The sequence below is a fragment of the Delphinus delphis genome, chromosome 10, assembly GCF_949987515.2.
Source record: "Delphinus delphis chromosome 10, mDelDel1.2, whole genome shotgun sequence".
In the NCBI taxonomy this organism is placed as follows: domain Eukaryota; kingdom Metazoa; phylum Chordata; class Mammalia; order Artiodactyla; family Delphinidae; genus Delphinus; species Delphinus delphis.
The window spans coordinates 42,796,657-42,816,642 of record NC_082692.2 but is presented as its reverse complement, the minus strand read 5'-3'; the positions used below and the strand labels follow the sequence as shown (position 1 = coordinate 42,816,642).

General features: G+C 38.1%; 1 protein-coding gene across 4 annotated transcripts in view; it reads left to right on the top strand.

Annotated features, from left to right (window-relative positions):
* Positions 1-19,405, top strand: part of HMGCLL1 (3-hydroxy-3-methylglutaryl-CoA lyase like 1) — a 137,628-nt gene extending 118,223 nt beyond the window's left edge. For all 4 annotated transcript variants that reach the window (XM_060021353.1, XM_060021352.1, XM_060021355.1 and 1 more), the window contains 2 exons: positions 13,800-13,925; positions 18,061-19,405. In XM_060021353.1, coding sequence (XP_059877336.1) covers positions 13,800-13,925; positions 18,061-18,162 — 228 coding nt within the window. In that variant the 3' untranslated portion in view covers positions 18,163-19,405. The remainder of the gene's footprint in view (positions 1-13,799; positions 13,926-18,060) is intronic.
* The last annotated feature ends 581 nt before the right edge of the window (positions 19,406-19,986 follow it).

Here is a 19,986-nt window from a genome sequence, read left to right as displayed (position 1 = left end):
GAATCATGAGTTTGAGCATTACCAATCCATGAGATCATCCCCAAAGCAGACAAGCAAGTGGAAATGGGTATGTAATGAAAGATTTAAAAAGGAATTAAAGTTAGTTTGGAATAATCACGAAGGCTTTAAGAAACATTATGTATTAAATATCCAGTTTTCTCTATCTATGATGATTTTCAAGAAAGCAGCTTCTACCTTCCGCTAGAGTTGATGATTCCCATTCATGGAGCACCCTCCACTTAGCTATTAAGCTAGAAATCACAGGGCTTCTGTTAACGACACCTCATATATATGTATATGCGTATATATATATATATATATATATGTGTGTGTGTGTGTATATATATATACATATATATATAACTGAATATATATATATATATTTTCAGATTCTTTTCCCTTATAGGGTATTACAAAATATTGAGTAGAGTTCCCTGTGCTGTACAGTAGGTCCTTGTTGTTTACTTTATACATAGTCGTGTGTATCTGCTAATCCCAAACTCCTAATTTATCCCCCCTTTCCCCTTTGGTAACCATAGTTTGTTTTCTATGTCTGTGGGTCTGTTTCTGTTTTGTAAATAAGTTTATTTGTATCATCTTTTTAGATTCCACATATAAGTGATATCATATGATATTTGTCTTTCTTTGACTTACTTTACTTTGTATGCTATCTACTATTAGTCTTCATTTATTTAGACACCATTTTATCTCATAAATTTATCTCAAATTTATTCCTTAACAAAAAACCTTTTTTGTTTTTTACACTTCTGCTTCACTTTAAATACTCACCATCATTGACTGGATGCATTGCACTAATTTTCTGACTAGTATTTCTACTTAGATATTTCTCAACCTTTTATCCTTCTCAGTTATTGCTCCCTTGCTACTGAAATCTGCTTGAAACAAAATGCTGATGATGGCACGATTATTCATCAACTTTAAGTAGGTCTTTATTTTCTAGAGAATAAAGTTTAGCTTGTACAGAAAGGCATCCAAGGCCTCTCATGATTAGGAGCTGTACTCCATCCACACCCCAACACTCCCTACAATAAAAGTCTCATTAAAATCTCAGTGTACCCTTGGCCTGTTCATCATCTGTATATTTTCTCAAGGCTGTTCCCTCCCTGTAGAATATCCCTTCCATCACCATCCCCCACTTGTCAACATCCTTCAAGGCCCAATTCAGAGCCAAACTAGTCATCAAACTTTTAACCGTACCCCACCCAACCTTGCTTCATGATGAAATATAGAAACCATCTCACTGATGTGTCTGACAGCTTCGTTTATAATTTTCATAATAGCTACCACTCTCTACTTTGCATTGTAGTTCTTTGTATTTATGAATATCTGGTCTGCCAGGTCATTAACTTAATGATGTGTTAGTTACTACTCTTTGTTTCCAAGCAACAGTGGCCAACTCAAGCTACCTTAAGCAAAAAAGAGACTGTATTATGAGGATATAGGGGTGTGTCACGAAAACCTCTTAAAGGAACAAGACAAGCAAAGAGCAGAGATTTGGAAGCCTTCCCATTTGATTCTGAATCTCAGCTCTCACCACTTAGCCAATATGTGTCACTATGTGTGGTCATAGTAAACATTCTGTGGCTCAAGTTTCTCACATATAAAATGAGGATGATAATAATAGTATGTACTTCCTAGGATTACTACATGGTTTACTTGGCACAGCTCTCATTAAATGTTATTTCAGAAACAAAGGTGGGGCTTTTCGGGAAAGACTACTGCCTTGCATTTGTGGTACTAGCATTTGCTTGGGATTCCAAATAATTTGATTTGGGGAGAGAAGAGGAGCCTCACCGAACTTCTTTGTGGTTATCATTTAATGCTTTGGGGTCCTTTATTTGGCACGGAGATTGGTAAAGTGAGTAATACACTATTTTTGGAAAATAAACCTGGACAATTTTAAAATGTTAAGCTTGGACACAATATTTAACCCTGGACCTGCACCTTAAAAACCAGCAGAGTAATAGAATGTTCTGTTGCCTGGGTGCCCATTGAAATTTATAAGGAATTCCAGAAGATACTTGAGTGTGGGCAGGTCTGTTAAGGCAGTCTGGTGACCTGGGAGGCCCAGAGCCCCTTTCAGGTTTCCTATGAGGTGAAAACTTGTCCTAATGACACTAAGATAGTGTCCCTTTTTACCATTCTCAAATAAACCGTGGATTTTCTAATGAGAGAAAAGCAGACGCCCATGAGAATCTAGATGTCTTAATAAAGATGACTACACACACACACACACACACACACACACACAAAACAAAAACAAAAAAACAGAGGTGGGGAGGAAATGAAGCTGGATCTCAGGAAGAACCAAAAAGCTGCCTGGAATTCAGGTGGCATTTCTCTAATTCGAATGTTTTATTCCACCCCCTCCTACAGACCAAATTACTCTGCTGCTTGTCGTCCATGGAAAAAATTGCTTGTCCATAGCTCATGTGCTGTACATCTCACCTCTTAGAAAGACAGAATCTGTCTTTGTCTCTGTGCCACATTCTGGGGGAGGAGCCTGTGATTGACTCAATTTTGGTTCCAACAGCTGCCGCCAAGATTAACAAAGAGTCACTGAGCAAACAAACAAACAGGTGCCATAAACTTATCTTTATGGCATTTCCAAGAGAAGAAGGTTTAGGGAGCAAAGTAGGTAGTGATCCACTGACATGGCTCATTGATTTTGCTATCCTCAGAGCATCGTTCTGTGTCTCCAGTTGGATTGGATCAAGTTCAGTTCACACCATGTGTAGTCATACTTGCACTCAGGCCTTGATCCTGCAATTGTTCTTCAAAATATTTGAATTTGTTCAATTACACTTTCAAAAACATTTGAATAGTAACTTGTTCTGTTCTAGGTATTATGCCGTATACTGAGGGTATCATGGAGTGAGGTAGCGTGAAGTTCTTGACCTCACGATGCTAATGTATATTGCTTGCTGCTTTGACTTAAAAAAGAAAATAAAAAGGTGTAATCTTTCCATTATCACAAGCCCTGCCTGGTTTGTGAGTATTGATAACGCTGTTAGTTCTTTGTCAGCACCACTGTGTTTTCAATTCCTTTTTTTTTTTTCTCTCTCTTAACGTTCTTTTTTCTTTTCTGAACATTTAGTTATATTTTCACAATATTAGGCAGACCTCCCACTAACATCCATTTTGGAACTGGAAATTATTTATCTCCTACCAGTGCAACTCCAGAAGCATAAAGGCCTGAATTCTAGACCCGTCTCCACCACCAAAGACCTCTGCGACTTTGGGGAAATCCCTAAGAGCTCTGGGGCTTAGCTCCTTCCCTTTAAACCAGAATCAATCCACTAATCAATTCATCGTATAAGGGATTTTGACTAAAATACACGGTGACTTCTACCTTTATAGGTGCAAAATCTTTAATGTTTACACAGTGTTAGTTATCCATCTGTGTCCCCATTTTCTTCCCCCTCACTTTGTTACCATTGTCTCCATTCATCACTTTTTCTGCACACGTTGAGAGCATCATGGGAGCGGGGTAAGGCTGGGTCTACGAGGAGCTGGAATGAGATGGTCAACTCTTTCCAGGACTCTCAGCCGATGAACTCAGTTACTGTGTTTCTGAGAAGATTGACGGTTGATTTTCCTTGGAAGCTTTGGGGTCACTGTTCCTTTAAGACTCTCTGGCACTCTGTCTGTCCTCTCCTTTTGCCCTACCTCATGGCACAGTTTTATCTATTAATTTCCTGGCTCAGCTCTATGTTTCTGCCCTAACCTCAAACTCATCCCCACCTCCCTAAGGCTTTTTTGGCTAATTTTCTCCTCTAGTGCAGCCTCATTCTTTACCCCTATTCAGTGAGCCCTATCCTTCATGGCTGCCAACTCACCTGTCTCTCCATTTGCATACTTCCACACTGAAATCTGCCCCAATGCTCTTCTTCATTTGTCACACACACATCCTCCGTCTGCCTCTATATCCTTGTCATATACTTGTGAAAGCCAAGACTTCTCACATGTTATGTACCAAGCTATGGGATATGCGCTTTCCGTGGAACATCACATTGTATCCTGAACAAGCCCGTGAATCAGTACTATTAAATTCATTTTACAGCTGGGGGAACAGAGAGGTAAAGTAACATCCTCCAGATCGCACAGCTAACAGGTGGCAGAGCAGGTTCAAGCAGAAGTCTGTCTCCTGAAACTGATCTTGAAAGCACAAGGCTGTAGGTTCTCTGTTTGTTTTTGAATCTATTGCCACCTCACTCCTGTTCTATCTCTGCTGAAACGACCCATTTCAACCTTTGTCAATGGCATGAATCCAATAAATTTTCTCTGGTCTCATTTTCTTTAACTACCTTCAGCATTCATCACTGTGGTATATTTAGGGAAATTTCTACCCTGTCTTATGACACTGAACTTCCCCCTGCACTAATTCATCTCCCTTCTCCTAATTCCGAAAAGTGAGTGTTCACTAAATACCAGGATTTGAATCTCTGCTCTTCTTTTCTAGACAAGTTCCTTCAGAGAACTCAGAAATGAAATAAATCAAGATGAAATTACTTTTTTCTTATTTTTAATTGCTCTAAGAGATAACCGACTGTCTAAAGGAAAAAAAGTGGCAAGGTATTGTGAGTTTACACATGGAAAAGTAAAAGGTAGGGAAACAATAGCACCAGGGATGGGTGGAAGGAATTGAGAATATATTGTATGTAATACTGTAAGATCCTTCCCTCCATGTGGCATAGATATTTGAAAGTAGGCTATTATTAATTAAATAATATTAATTTAATTGTATTGTTATACTATAAAGCGTAGGGTAAAATACTCAACAACTTAAAGAAGAGGTAGAAATATTAAGGAAGAGATAAAATAGAGTCATAAAAAATGCTCAATTAACAAAAGATAGAAAAAGAAGAAAAACAAAGCATAGAACAAATAGAGCATATAGAAAATAGCTAGCAGATTTTAATCCAACCATATCAGTTAGTGTATTAGTTCTACTTGGCTATGCTGATATAGCAGACCCTGAACCCCCCAACATAAATAATGGCTCAAACACAGGGATGTTTGTTCCTCACTCATTAGATGGTCCACTGCACGTGTTCCTGGCAGCGGGCATCTTTCCTCCAGGTGTTCGCTCAGAGACGTGGCTCTTTCCATTTTGTGGCTACACCATTCCCTCAGGCCTATTGTCATGGGCATTTGACTATTAAAAAGGAAGAAGACACGTAGTTTCTGAAAGGACTTGTTCTGGAAATGGCCTGCATCACTTTGCTCTCATGCCATTGGCTAACCCACATCAGGCAGCCTCACCTACACAGAAGGGCAGTTAGGTAATGTTGTCTAGCTGAGTCCCAGAAGAAGAGGAGACAGATTTTTTTGGTGAAAAGCCAGTACTGTCTGCTACAGATGAACCGCTAAATTGAAAGGTTAGAGATCTTCAAACTTTATTATCCATAAAAGTCACCTTGGAGTTTGAAACAATTGCATATACTTGGGCTTTACAAGAAAAAAATTCAGATTTTTGGGTAAGGCACAGAAATCTGTATTTTATTTTGTGCCAGTAGATTGGAGAGCATGGATGGTAACTGAAGGAGTGCCCGTGGGAGCCAGTGACATCCACTCACACACAGAAAAGAGGAGCTGATTCTGAGAGGAGTCATCTGTAGGGTTTGGATTGAACCCAGGAAATGAGAAAATAGAGCCTGAGGTCGGTCAGTGTACTTTGGGGTGTTGTCCTGGCAGAAGAAGGAAATGATTGAGAAAGAAGGGTACACATTTATTAATATGGCTCCTTTGTACTAATTACAAGTGGTATATATTTATTACAGATAGTTGTTAACAATCTGGAAATACAAATGACTTATAGCAAATATAGTTACTCTCCTCTTTTATCTTCCATTTTCTTATCAGCATTTTTCCATACCATTATATATTCTTCAAAACCATTTAATTGTCTCATAACTGTCTTACATAACTTATTAACTATTCCCCTATGGTTATACATTTCATTTACAGGCTTTTTTCTCACTGTTACAAATAATAATACAAAGAATAGTCATCCTTGAACATAAGTCTATATTAACATTTCTGGCTATTTTCTTGGGATAGCTTCCTAGAAATACAACCATTGGGACAACAATCCTTTACTTTCTCAATTTCTTGATAATGTTGAGTTGTGTAGAAACTTCTTCAGAGAGTTGAAGAAAGTATGATGAGAAAATTGAGTTTTTGTTGTTGTTGTTTTCAGTCTCCTTTTAAAATTTTAATTTAATTTTTATTTTAAATTAGAGTATACTTGATTTATAATATTGTGTTAGTTTCAGGTATACAGCAAAGTGATTCAGTTATACATATACATATATCCATTCTTTTTCAGATTCTTTTCCCATGTAGGTTATTACAGAATATTGAGCAGAGTTCCCTGTACTATACAGTAGGTCCTTGTTGGTTATCTATTTTATATATAGTAGTGTGTATATGTTAATCCCAAACTCCTAATATACCACCCCCCCCGCCACTTTTCCTCTTTGGTAACCATAAATTTGCTATTGAAGTCTGAGAGCCTATTCCTGTTTTGTAAATAAGTTCATTTGTATCATTGTTTAGATTCCACATGTAAGTAATATCATATGATATTTGGCTTTCTCTGACTTACTTCACTTAGTATGATAATCTGTAGGTCCATGCATGTTGCTGCAAGTGGCATTATTTCATTCTTTTTATGGCTGAATAGTATTCCATTGTATATACGTACCACGTCTTCAGAAAATGAAGTCTTTTGATCTGTCAATGGCTCTCTTCCTAATTCACACCATTCCCCCTGGAGTTGTTATAAGGATTTAATGCAACCAGGTGTGTAAAGTGTTTAGTAATGCAGCTGGCATTTAATTATTAGCACATAGTCAGTTAACTATTAATACTGAACAGTAGCACACAAATGTTATACCTGTTAAACTCTGTCTCATACTAACTGTGTGAAGCATGGACCGTCACTTCCCTTTTCTAAGCCTCAGTTTCCTCATCAGTAAATGAGCATGAATTACTGCCCACTTACCATGATTTTGTGGAGTTTTCTCATATGTGAAGTATGTGGTGCCGTATCTGTGATATAATAAGCCTTCAATCAATGTTCACTAATAGTATTTATTATTTCTCAGTCTACTGAAATTGAGAACTTTCTTATGTTTTTCCATTTCCTTATTTCCTTCTATGTACACACCCCCATTTCTATCTCAGTTTGAAATATACTACATGAAAGTACAAATATAATCTATCTCATTATGTGTGGTAAGGCAGGGAGGAGTGAAACGTGCAGGAAACCTTTTTCAAAGACAAGAGATGGTCTATGAAAGCGTTAATAATCCATCACGTTAGCTTACTCACCCCCAACAGCAAGGTATCATGATTTACATACCAATTTTGGTGTATAACTTCAGTGTATGGAAACACTGGGCTTTATTCATGCATGCCAATGGTTCACTATCTGTGGTTTATAAAGCATGGTATGTTCACAGTACACATGAATGGCAAGTAGTTGGTACCAAAACTCCATATATGGTAATTCTTTAGAGTGCTGGGTGAGTAGCATCTCAGAGCAAGATCTGGGCTCCCTGGAAAGAGTGCTGTGACCAACTAGTGACACTGGTCTGGCTGCTGGGGGAGAAGTAGCGCATCACATGTGGATAATTACAATCCTCTGTTGGAGGGAATATTAGCTGTGAGGAACAAGTTGAAGGGAAAAATATTAGAAAAATGAGTATATTTGTAATATTTTATCCTATATGAATATTTGTCTTTTTCCTCATGAGTAACTTAAATCCCCACAATGAGTAATTTCCCTGTCAGAGATTCACTTGTTATTTTAATTCAAATGTAACATTATTACAGATTTCTAAAGAAAAATTTGGTCTTGGCAAAAAAAGTAGACATCATTTCAAAAAATAACATTGCCAAAATTCTTCTATATGTTCCTTAATACTTTACTAACTTCAATATGTAAAATTGTAGATTTCATTAAATATTTTGAAATCAGACATATATGGAAGATTATATGTTTTGGAAAATGATTTCTTTGACTCCTCTTCTTATCATATTTCTCAGTTTTGTTTGGAGAATAAGTTCTTACAGCATGAGAAAAAGTCGAGATGATACTTTCAGTTATTGTATCAGCATGATCTGGGCATCCAAGCACTATGCAAAATTAACAAAGTTAACTCTCCTCATAGCTCACCTGAGATTGTAGTACAGAGTGATAATGCTCGTGTTATATCTACAGCTAATTTGCAATTTTCCAGAAGAAGTGGTCACTCATATTTTATCCATTTTCCTCAGCCTTAAGTCCAAGTATACGTCTGGGAGCTCAAGCAGATGGAGCCCATAACCGCACTCACCAGGCTTTTCATAACCTGGGTCACTGTGTTAATAGCTTTGGTCATGAGCTTTGAGGGAAGTGGAAGTCAAAGTCACCTCCACCCTTTGAGTTACATATTCGTTTCATTTTAGGGAGAATTAGCTCCCTGAGTTCTAGAGAGGATCGTTTCTCATTTGGCAATAGTGAACTATTTCTCAGTGACAGACAAAATGTATAGTAATATTAATTTCTAACACTAATCTCCATGAGCTACAGAGCTTTGTATGTATTCCAAGTCCCTGGCACATAGAACATGCTCAATAAACATGTTCAAATCAAAGGAAGAATAATAAAAAATATACTGATTACATTGAACCACAGATGATGCGCTACGCACCATTAGTAAAAGTTTCCTTATTTTAAAGGTAACACAATATTTATTTGCATAATATAAAGCTATTTACTTACGTATTTGCTGTTTCTGGGTTGGAGCACAGTGGCAGTTCAATGCTTGACTTTAACTTGGTGGATTTTGGTGTTACATCGCCATCTTGTGGTTATTAATCTGAAGATATTTCCTTCAAAACAAAACCCAAATGCTTTGTTTTGCAACATACTGTATGGTGCAAAAAACCATTTGTGCTTGTGTGTTTACACACACACACACACACACACACACACACACACACACACACACACACAGACGCCAGGAATCTGACCATCTGAAAAGCAGTGTTTTAGATTTGGAGACATGGGAAAGGAAATATCTAAGACTAATCTTTTAATGCAGTCTCTTGCATGATAAAATAAGCTATGCAACCCATCTACTATTATCAAATACATGAGGATATTATAGCAATGCATTTTCTATAATACTATGATTTCAGTAGCAAAGTAAAAACATGTTTCCTCTATTTACCATAAACAACAGAGAAGAAATAATGTTTTTCTTCCTGCTCTGTTAAGAACTTGTTTACATCATAATATGTACCGTTTCTAATGGAATAGGGAAGTCGAGGTAAAGAAAACATACACAGTGAAATCAAATTTTCTTAGATGACTATGACTAGAAATTTACAAAGCAGCTTGTTCCAAAATAAAGTTATCTAACTTAGTGTATGGGTAACACTATCCATTGAGAAGATATGTATTTCTGGGGAACAGAATTGCACATTTGATAGAGGACAAAATTGAGAAGATATTATGTAGAAAGTTCTATTTTTAAAGTACTGTGATTTTTTTTTTTGGAAGAGAGACTTTAAAAGGAACACATATCTTAATATTCTCCTTCACAGCTAAGGTATACTTTAATAAACTCTCTTTAAATTTGCTTATTGAAATTTTAAATCCACATACTGCTCTTAGAATTGATTCAATTGATTTGTGACTAGCACTCACAGAAATATAATCTGTTCCAGAGCAAATGTGATGGTAGGAAAGAGGGAAGGACCATTTTCCAGGGAGGCTTTCACCCAGATCACGTCTGCCTTTACGAAATTATGTACACTTAAATCCTAGAAAGATCAATTAGTTGCAAAATAAATTGTTGGTCAATAAACTCAGTCGTAGGTTTATTTATTCTCATTTTCATTTATTTACTGTCATTCTGCGACAGGCTACAGTTTGCAGAAACCTTTCTTTTTCTTTTTCTAATTATATATGTAATTACATTCATTGTGGGGCCATTAGAAAACAAGACAAACAGAATTAAAATAAAATGAATTACCTAGAGTCACACACCCAGTGATCACTGCTGTTGGCATTTTGGTATATCATCCAAATTCTACCTTTTTTTTTTTTAGAAAATGGGATTATGGTTCCATACACCATGATAATGTCCTGTAATCTGTTTCTTTCCCTTAACTATGCATTTACATAGCATTTATCATTCCATTTTATAGCTACACCTTAATTAATTTAAATTAGTCCCCATTACAGACATTTGGCTGGTTTTCAAATTTTTATTCATATAAAACATACTGTAATGAATCTATATATAAGGGGTGTGTTTCATGTGTGACACACATACACTCACCTATATATATCTGTTTTTATTTCTTACCTAATTATTTACTTAGAATTTGTGAAATATTCCTAGGAAGTACTTTTTTGATAGAAATTTCTAGGATAATGGATATTGGCAATTAAGACTAATTACTAGTTAATTGCTCAACAGAAAAAATGTTCCAGGTTATTTTCCTACCAGTTTAAGTTTTCTTGTTTACCTTCAGTTCCAACAACACCTCCTTTTTGTCATTGATGTTTATCAAAGTCTAATGCACATACAGAAAATTGCACTAATCATAAGCCCTCGTGGTAGACTGAAGCCATCTTTCACCTCTCATGCTGGTACTGCTGACATTCACTACCTCATACTTTTTGGGGTGTTCTTTCAAAAACAGGTTTTCTTGAAAAGTTGATCTGTCCTGATTAACTCTTTGCTGCCTCAGGGTACAGAGCATCTCTAAATGAAAGCTCACTCATACCCACAGTTGATAAAGTCGGAGATGGATGAGAACCTTACCTCAGGGGTTCCCACACTTAATTACACAAGAGATCACCGGAGGGAGCTTTAAAGAGATACCAATGCTTGACCCCATTCCCAGACAAAGATTCTGGGGAGAAACTTGGCTGTTAGTTTTAAAAGGTCCCCAGGTGATTATAATTGGTAAGGATTGAGAACCACTGAAACCTCTTTCTCCTGGAGTGATAGATTCAATTCTACTGAATAGATAAATATTAACCTATAGGTGAAGAATGCCTCTGCCTATTTGATGTCCTGGCAGACTTCCAGAGATGAGCTCAGTGTCTGAACCTTTGTCTTTTCCAACTACTGGACAATTCCATAGATTTCACTCCTAGAGCATAATTCTTTAAACTTACTATTTTGATTCACTGCAAATGTAGACTGCCCTAAATGGACCAGTACTTTAGCTGGTCAGTTATTAACACCCAAATATGATTGAGCTTTGAGAGAGGTCGTGATAAAGGAAGAAGAGCCATTGCCACCTTCCCATGTTGAGTAGTATAATGAGGAGAAATGGAGGTACAGAAGCAAACCAATTATATCTGTAAACTTTGCATTAGTCCCAAAGGCATCTATGGCTTTTGGACTATGGTTCTGCCCTTGGGAGCCTTGGTAAACATTCTAGGTCTCACCAGAGAAAATTCAGAACAGTAAAATTGTGCAGCCCCTTGAACCATAATGGAAAAGAACATAAAAAAGAATGTGTGTGTGTGTGTGTATATACATGTATATACATATATATACATATATATGAAACTGAATCACTTTGCTGTATAGCAGAAATTAACATGACATTGTAAATCAACTATACTTCAATTTAAAAAATGTGCAGCCCCCTTGGCATGTCAAAGGAGATAGGAGCCACCTGAAGAGCTCCCAACAGCTAAATCTCAAACGTGAGTGACAAGACATATAAAGGAATATTGGATTACAACCCAAAGTACTAACTAAATACCCATGAGTCTCTACTGATATAAACAAATATTTGAAGAAATAAATAAATATGGGAAAATAGACAAATCTCTCATATGGGAAATTTCTAAATAATTTAGGTAGGTATTCTCCACTCCCTAGGTGTGAGCTGCACATAGTGACTTTTTTCCAAAAAGTGCCATATGGAAAAGGGGGCATGGGGTCAAGTGAACATCATCAGTTGTAAACCATATAGTACGCACCCTTGATATGATGTGTTAAGACTGGCACTTCCCCTGTGTTGCTCTCCTCACAAAACTTCAGGACTCCAGTCTAACCATGAGAAAACATCAGACATACCCACCTTGAAAGACATTGTGCAAAACACATGACAAGTAACAATTCAAAATTGTCAAGGTCAATGAGGACAAAGAATGTCTGAGAAGGTGTCACAGCCACAGCAGGAGATAAGACAACTACATGTAATGTGGTACCCGGATGAGTTCCTGGAAAAGAAAAGGACATTAGCTTCTAAACTAAGGAAATCTGAATCATGTGTGGACTTTAGTTAATAATAACATATTATATGTGTTCGTTAGTTGTGACAAATATACCATAATGATGTAAGATGTGAACAATAGGGGAAATTGTGTGTAATGTATGGAAATGCTGTGTACTTTCTTCCCAAATTTTCTGAAAATTTAAAACTATTCTAAAATAAAAAGTTTATCAAAAAAGGAAAGGAAAAAGAAAGAAAGTGTGATTCCTCAGAGCAGCAGTGAGAACAGCATCTGGGATCTTGTTAAAAATTCAGATTCTCAGGGCCCAGCCCAGACCTCCAGAATCAGAAACTCTGGGGATGTAACAGCCATTTGTGATTCTGCTTCTGTGACTGAGAACTGCTGATCTAGCAGATTGGCCAAGGGCTCTGTTTCCCAGCACTTCTCGTTTTAGATGAGGTCGTATTACTTTTTCTTCAATGTCCAGGAGTGAAGAGTCAGATTAGCCTCTTAGTGGCTTCTGATTTCCCAATTGTCCCTTTCCAGAGAGGGCTGCTCTGCTTGCCTCTCTTCTTATGTTATTCAAATCTGATCCCCAGGGTCCCTTTCAGACCCTTTTGTGCTCTTGTCTTTCACAACTTTTCCAGTCCACAGAGATCTCCACCTTGGATATCCCCAGACTCATAACATGAACCAACTTGCATGTTTCCAGAGGCCACAAATCACAGCAGAATGTGAATTCTCTGGAGACACAGGTGACCTTGGGCAAAATGTGTGATCCCTCTGTACTTGAGTTTCTTCATCGTGATTTGGGGATGATGGAAGAGTATCTACCTCCTGGGTTTGTGTGGGAATTGTGAGTTAGTATCATGGGGTATTAATAATAATATCCAGCACTTAGTGAGGACCCAGCAAATGTGAGCTGCTACAATTGTTAGTGGTGGATGTCCTGCCTCTCAAATGTCTCTTCACTCCTCCCAAAACAGCAGGGTTTTGTGCACAAAATAAAGTAATGGCTCAATAAAAATTGGATGAATTGAGTGAATACGTTGAGCCCACAAAATACAAGTTCAAACATAAGGACAGCTCTCCACCCCCCCACCCCCCCGTCTGTCTTCGAAGGCACCTTGATTTTGAGTCAGGATGTTGGAAATCTTTCCTGTTGGTTATATAAGGTTTTTAGACTAAAGCTCAAAATTAGGTTGGAAAATACACCCCATGTGTGTATTTATCTTACTTCAGTCTTCATCCCCTACCTTTGTTCTGTTATCAATGAAAACGCCATTTCAGTTTTGACCTAAGATTATTCTCATTCCTGAGATCCTTAGCAGAGTGTCTGTTAGCCTAAAAGATGAGATTAGTCAGAAAAGAAATTAGCACCTCGGGGACTGTTCTAGCAGCAGGTGGGTAAGTGAATAGGTTGGAATCGTGGTTCAGATTTTCCTTATTTGCTCTTTGGAACAGGTTAAATAGAGATGCAACAACTTATATGCCATAATGAGACAAACCTTGGGTGTTTGGGTTTGTTTTCCAGATGGGGATTAATGTGGTGGATTCTGCAGTATCCGGATTAGGTGGTTGCCCTTATGCAAAAGGTGCTTCTGGGAACGTAGCCACTGAGGATTTGATCTACATGCTTAATGGCCTGGGGGTCAAGACAGTAAGTTAACTTAGCATATTTTAATATTCATACATTCCTTGCAGATTCAAATTTGAATGCTTCTTGGATTTGGGAAGCAACTTTGAGGTCAAGTTTTACTACACTTTTGCTCTTTGCTAAAATGCATAGTGGGAAAATACAATAAAAAATTCTTGGGGCGGGCTTTATAAAGTAACTTATTGCTATAGTTAGATCACCAATAATGCTACCATTTCACATTTTTATGGTGCTTCATGACCTCCAAAGTCCTTTTTCATCTAGTATCCAGTTTGATTTCACACACTTTGCAAATTTGAGCCTGTCTTTGCTATTATGATTATTGTTTTTGCTGTTTTGTTTTCCTTGGAGGAAAACTAAGATCTTGATTTTCTCATGGTGACAAGTAGGGCTTCTGGAAGAGAGCCCAGGGCACTTTTAAAATGGCCAGTGGAGGACCACAGCTTAATAATACTTAGCATGTGAGCAAGAATACTCTCTTTACAAGTGCTACCTGAAAAAGTCACATGCTCTATAATAACCCACCAAAATTAGTACCTTGTTTTGCCACATGCTTGTTAAAATGGCCTACCAGTCTCTAAGGCAGATTTTCTTTTTTTTTAAGGATAAAATATAAAAGGCAAAAAACTGTTCACAGATTATCAGAAGTTCAAAATGTTTTCTGAGATGTAAAGCATCACCTGGATTGCAGAATGGAATTGTCCTCTCCATCTCTCCTCTCTCTCCTCTTCCCTCGTTCTACTGAGCGATGCTCCTGCAGCAGCCAGCTTGTCGGCACTCTCCTTCCCTGTGGCATTCGGTTTCTCACCTCCACCCCTTGCTCCTGTTTTCACCACCCCTTGGAATAGCCTTACTGCCCATACTCGATTTCACCTGGAAAGTGAGGCACCACCATCCTCAAAAATGCACCTTCTAGCATCTCCCTGCTGATTTCTCAGGCCCACACTGCTGGGTTCCTCTCCTCTGTGTTTCCAGGCTACCTTTGTGTCTTCCTCTGAACCTACCACAAGGCTGTAGAACCATCTTCTTTCTGTGCCTAGGTCCCCCTGCAGGCAGAAATATAGTATGACAGCTGATTCACAGGTGCCTGTTGCCTAGAGACCCTCAATAATGTTCAGTGAAAGACTGATACCACTTGGCACTAAACGCCAGGAGCCTCTCTTCTCTGGTTAGAAATAGCTATTACAAAATAGCCTGATTGTTTCCATCATTTCCATTAGAAATGTATGACCGTGACAGAAGTAGAAATCCTTTCTTTTCTTAAAATTTATTTTATTGAAGTATAGTTGACCTGCAGTGTTGTGTTAATTTCTACTGTAAAGCAAAGTGATTCAGTTATATATATATATATTCTTTCTAATATTCTTTTCCATTATGATTTATCACAGGATATTGAATGCATTTCCCTGTGCTATACAGTAGGGCCTTGTTGTTTTATCTGTCCGGTATATAATAGTTTGCATCTGCTGATCCCAAACTCCCAATTCATAGAAATCCTTTCTTGAAGATTTAAATGACTTGGTTGAACTCAGCTGAGTCAACATATGAACTCTGCTTCATATGTGTCGGGCCATGCGGGTCCAAATGCAAATAAGCCATGTCTCCATTCCTAAGAATTTCACAGTTCAAAGACATTTGTTACATTGGATATCAGCCAACAAGCCAAGACTCTCTGTACAACCTGTATCACTATGTCTCCCATGCCTAGTCAACTACCAAGAGCTACTGCTTCAACTTCTAAAATAGTTTGGTTGTTTGTTCCTTCCTTACTATCCTTGCTGTAGCTACATCAGCACAAGTTCTTATCTCTTTCCTGGATATTCATCCTCCACACTGGTCTGCTGGCTTCAGGCTGCCTTTAAATTCATCCTCCTTGCTACCATAAAAGATTTTATCTAAAACACAAATATGAATATGCCTTGCTCCTACTTGGGTACTCATCAGTGGATTCCCATTTTCTGAAAAGCAAGGCTGTGTTCTACACATTTTATACCTTTTCCAGTCACGTCGGCCCATTCCTTTCCATGTATCCCATGGTATTTTTCAGATGTCTGGTACCCTTCTCTGCTGACAGTGCCTCATTCCTCTTACTTCTTCTCAAGGACTCATACTGTCCGTACAAGCCTCAGGTTAGGATTTACCTTCCTGGTACCCTTCCCTGACACACTCCTCTCCATTTGTTTCCATACCCTTTTCCTCAGTGGGTTGACTACCCTGCAGCTCTGCCCTCACGATCATCCGAGCATCTCTCTCTCTCAGTGACTTTAGTGGAAGTACTGGATTTCCTGTTTAGGGCTCCATATTGCCTGCTTGACCACAGGCACCCTCAAGACAGAAACCATATTCTGCGAGAAGTTCTTGAAACCCCCAAATGGATCATAGTACATGACACGTATTTAAACACCTGGTTTAAGTGCTAAAAGATTTAAGAATAAATGCAACATTATTTCATAAAGGTATCTGTTCATTAAATAAAACGGTAGAGGAAGGCCGAAACAGAATCCTTTAGTACGATACCAACCAATCCCACTGCGTAATTGCTATAAATGGAATTACTGGAAAGCAAAAAAGAATGCTGATGACTAAAATCTTATTATCTTTTGTTAGATGTAATTCAGAAATGAAAGACACACATGTAGCTTATTATTTACAAAATTTACATATTACTAGATTAAGGATGTAAAACCAAAATGTGCCTAACAGATACTCCACCCAAAACCATTACTATGACAAAACCAAAGCACATGTTAGTACCCTAAAAACAACTTCACAATAAAAAGAAACAGTGAAAATTACTTACCTGTCATTTTACAAAATATTTTTGATGATTTTTTTTTTTTTTTTTTTTTCGGTACACGGGCCTCTCACTGCTGTGGCCTCTCCCGTTGTGGAGCACAGGCTCCGGACGCGCAGGCTCAGCGGCCATGGCTCACGGGCCTAGCTGCTCCGCGGCATGTGGGATCATCCCGTACCGGGGCACGAACCCGTATCCCCTGCATCGGCAGGCAGACTCTCAACCACTGCGCCACCAGGGAAGCCCTTTGATGATTTTTAAACAGAAGTAAACTACAAAGAAAACAGTGCCCTAAAAGTTTCTAGAGAGAAGTAACTACCTATATCAAAATGATGATCTCTTTTTGATCACTTGTATGAAAAGCCCCTATGAGTATTTATACTTGTCTGTTTTAAGAAAACGACAAACTTACATACATTTTAAAAACTACTCCTTAATAACAAGGGAGCCTGAGTCTGTTTGATTTTAAGTCCCTGTTGTTTCTAGTCTGAGTTGAGGGAGGACATAGGAGCTTACGAAATATTACATGGGGCAAATCTCTGGTTAATCCACCTAACACTGTGCCCCCGTTCCACCCTCCCCACCCCCCACCCCCACAGTGACAGCACAGGTGCAGGGTGGAAACCTCGATGGTGATCTTTGGCTCCACCAAGCCCAAGATGCCGAGCCTGCCTTGAACTTGGCCTTCATACTCAACTGTCGATCTGTCATCCATGGATTTACCAAAGCCTTTGTTGATCCTACTTATGCTTTCAAACAGTACAGCCTCTCAGGCAAACAAGTTCCAGATGTGTACTAAATACTACTTCATTTTATTGGACTACCTCCTTCAATTTCATGCCAGTAAGAGTGTTTCTGAACATGGTTAAAAATTATACATTCATCTTTCCCATATTTCTTACAGCTTTATCAGGTTTGTTTCTTCATATCCTAAGATATACTAAGAGGGTCTTTTTTCCCCCCTAAGTCCTTATCTTTGAACTCCTCCAAATGATTATCATTTTAATTGCCCTTCACTGATATTTTGTAGAGTCTTTCTGGTTCCACTGTTGTCCTTTGTAGAGTTTAGGTATCAGCATGAATTACACTGAGTTATTCAGGTGTGACTAGCCTATGGTTTTATACTAGGGTCAGATTCAAGATATGTTTTAATAAAGCAGAAAAATCTAAAGCTACATAATTCATGGAGATAAATGCCGCCCCCCCATCAATAATGAACAGCATTTTGTTTAGTAATTTTAAGTGGTTAAGTAACGACTAATACAATTTAAAGGAATCTGTTTTGTCTTCTTTCTCCTTAACCCCCTTTCCCACCTGGTATCACTGTCATCTTTGTCTCACCAGGGTGTGAATCTTTACAAAGTGATGGAAGCTGGTGACTTCATCTGCAAAGCTGTGAATAAAACTACAAACTCTAAAGTAGCACAAGCCTCATTCAACGCTTGACTTGAATGCATTTGTGAGTTAAGGCTGAGAAGCTCCATTTCAGCTACAGATACTCAACTGAAAATCATTACTGCCAACTTGTTCTGAAATGTGAAGTAATAGACAAGAGTGGGGGAAAAAAAGAGACACTTTGAAAAAGAGTAGGCTGGATAGATTACAGAAATTGACTGGAAGATACACCAGTCATCAGGTGAATTGCAAGCCGGGGCTAAATAATAAAATTTGTGGACATGCTTTGAACTTGGAGAAAAGTCTACTCTTTTGCTCTTATAGAAATAACTTTTTAATTTAGTCGACGTGAAAATTGACTTCAGATTTCCCTAAGTATCAAAAACTGTGTTAATACTTAATCAAGCTGGCTTAGCACAGCATACATATCATCAGTAGTTTATGAGCTCCTGCATGGTGTGCAAAGTGTGTGGCCTCCATATTATATGTTATGTGCCTCTGGATCTCAACTTCCCATTTGCCAAGTCAGTTAAATTATGGACCAAGTGCCAAATCTCCATCTGACCCTACATAATTTTTAGCGATAGAACTTTTATATTTCAAGTATGCTAACATCTGTTAATTATTTCAGTGGCTTTATCTTGTTCCAGGAGGCTGTGGTCAGTGACAAGTTGCCACACCCTGGAAACATATTACCTTCCATGTTTGTCACATGCATCCAGTTTACCTTGCTTTCCCTCTCATCAGCTGTAGTGAAAACCAGGAGCATGTTACTCGGCTATTGAGAAATAAGAGGTACAACTTTCATCCCAATGTCTAAGTTGCAGTGATGAGAATAGAGTGATACATGTACTTTTATCATTTTCAGCTCACTTCCAAATTGTCCAAGAAATGTCACTGTGATCCTAAGAATATTAAGGCAGTTATTAAAATTCATGAAAAGAAACAACTTTTCCATTGATTCAGTTTGATTAAATCACATCTGTTTGGGGTTGACTTTTTATGGTTATTTTTAATGTTGAAGTGGCTGAAATTTTATCTTTTGTAATAGCATTGCCAGAAATAGCAAAAATTAATATATCAAAGTTGAGAAGAGGCACAGGACGGCTATGTTAAGAAAGAAACATTTCTGTAACCTATGCAGATCATATGGGGACAGTATTATTCCATGTGGATCTGAATCGTCAGTTTTATTATTTATGTAGACTTCTCCAAGGATACTGGGTGATCTTATCTTTGAATAAATTTGAATAGAATTTGAAATATGAAAGTGAGCATTGTGAGCTTTCTGTTAAATATTCATCAAAACCACAGAAATAAATTCAAGAAAATAAGAGAAGTACTGATTATACCTACATTAACTTTAAAGATACACAATCATAAGAAAAGGATCACAAGGGAAGCATATTGGAAATTGACAAAAACTAAGTTCCTACGGATAAGGCTAATGCTCAGGTCATGACGGGTGACAGAGCAGGAGCTTGTCATCAGAACTGAATGACTCCTTGCATTTGGGTTAGTGCTGGGGCAGGGTCAGTGCAGAGAGCAAGCAAAATTGCGACTCTTTGTGGATCTGTTACATCATCTCTTTTCAGGAAGAACATGGCACTGCACCCAGGGGCAGGAATGGGACACGTGCCCTAGTGTGCACAGCAGGATACCTACCCATCTTCTAAGGAGACTGACTTTTCCTCTCTCTTATGCAACTGTGGAATTCTTAGTTTTGAGATGTTCGGCAAAGCATCAGTTGATGCAAACTGCTTATAGAAACAGTGAAAGGCAAAACTTTGTTGTTTAGAAATAAAAACCACGGACTCTCCAAAAGGCAGAGCAAGTCGTGAGAACCCCAGGTGCAGCCTAGCACACACTTACATG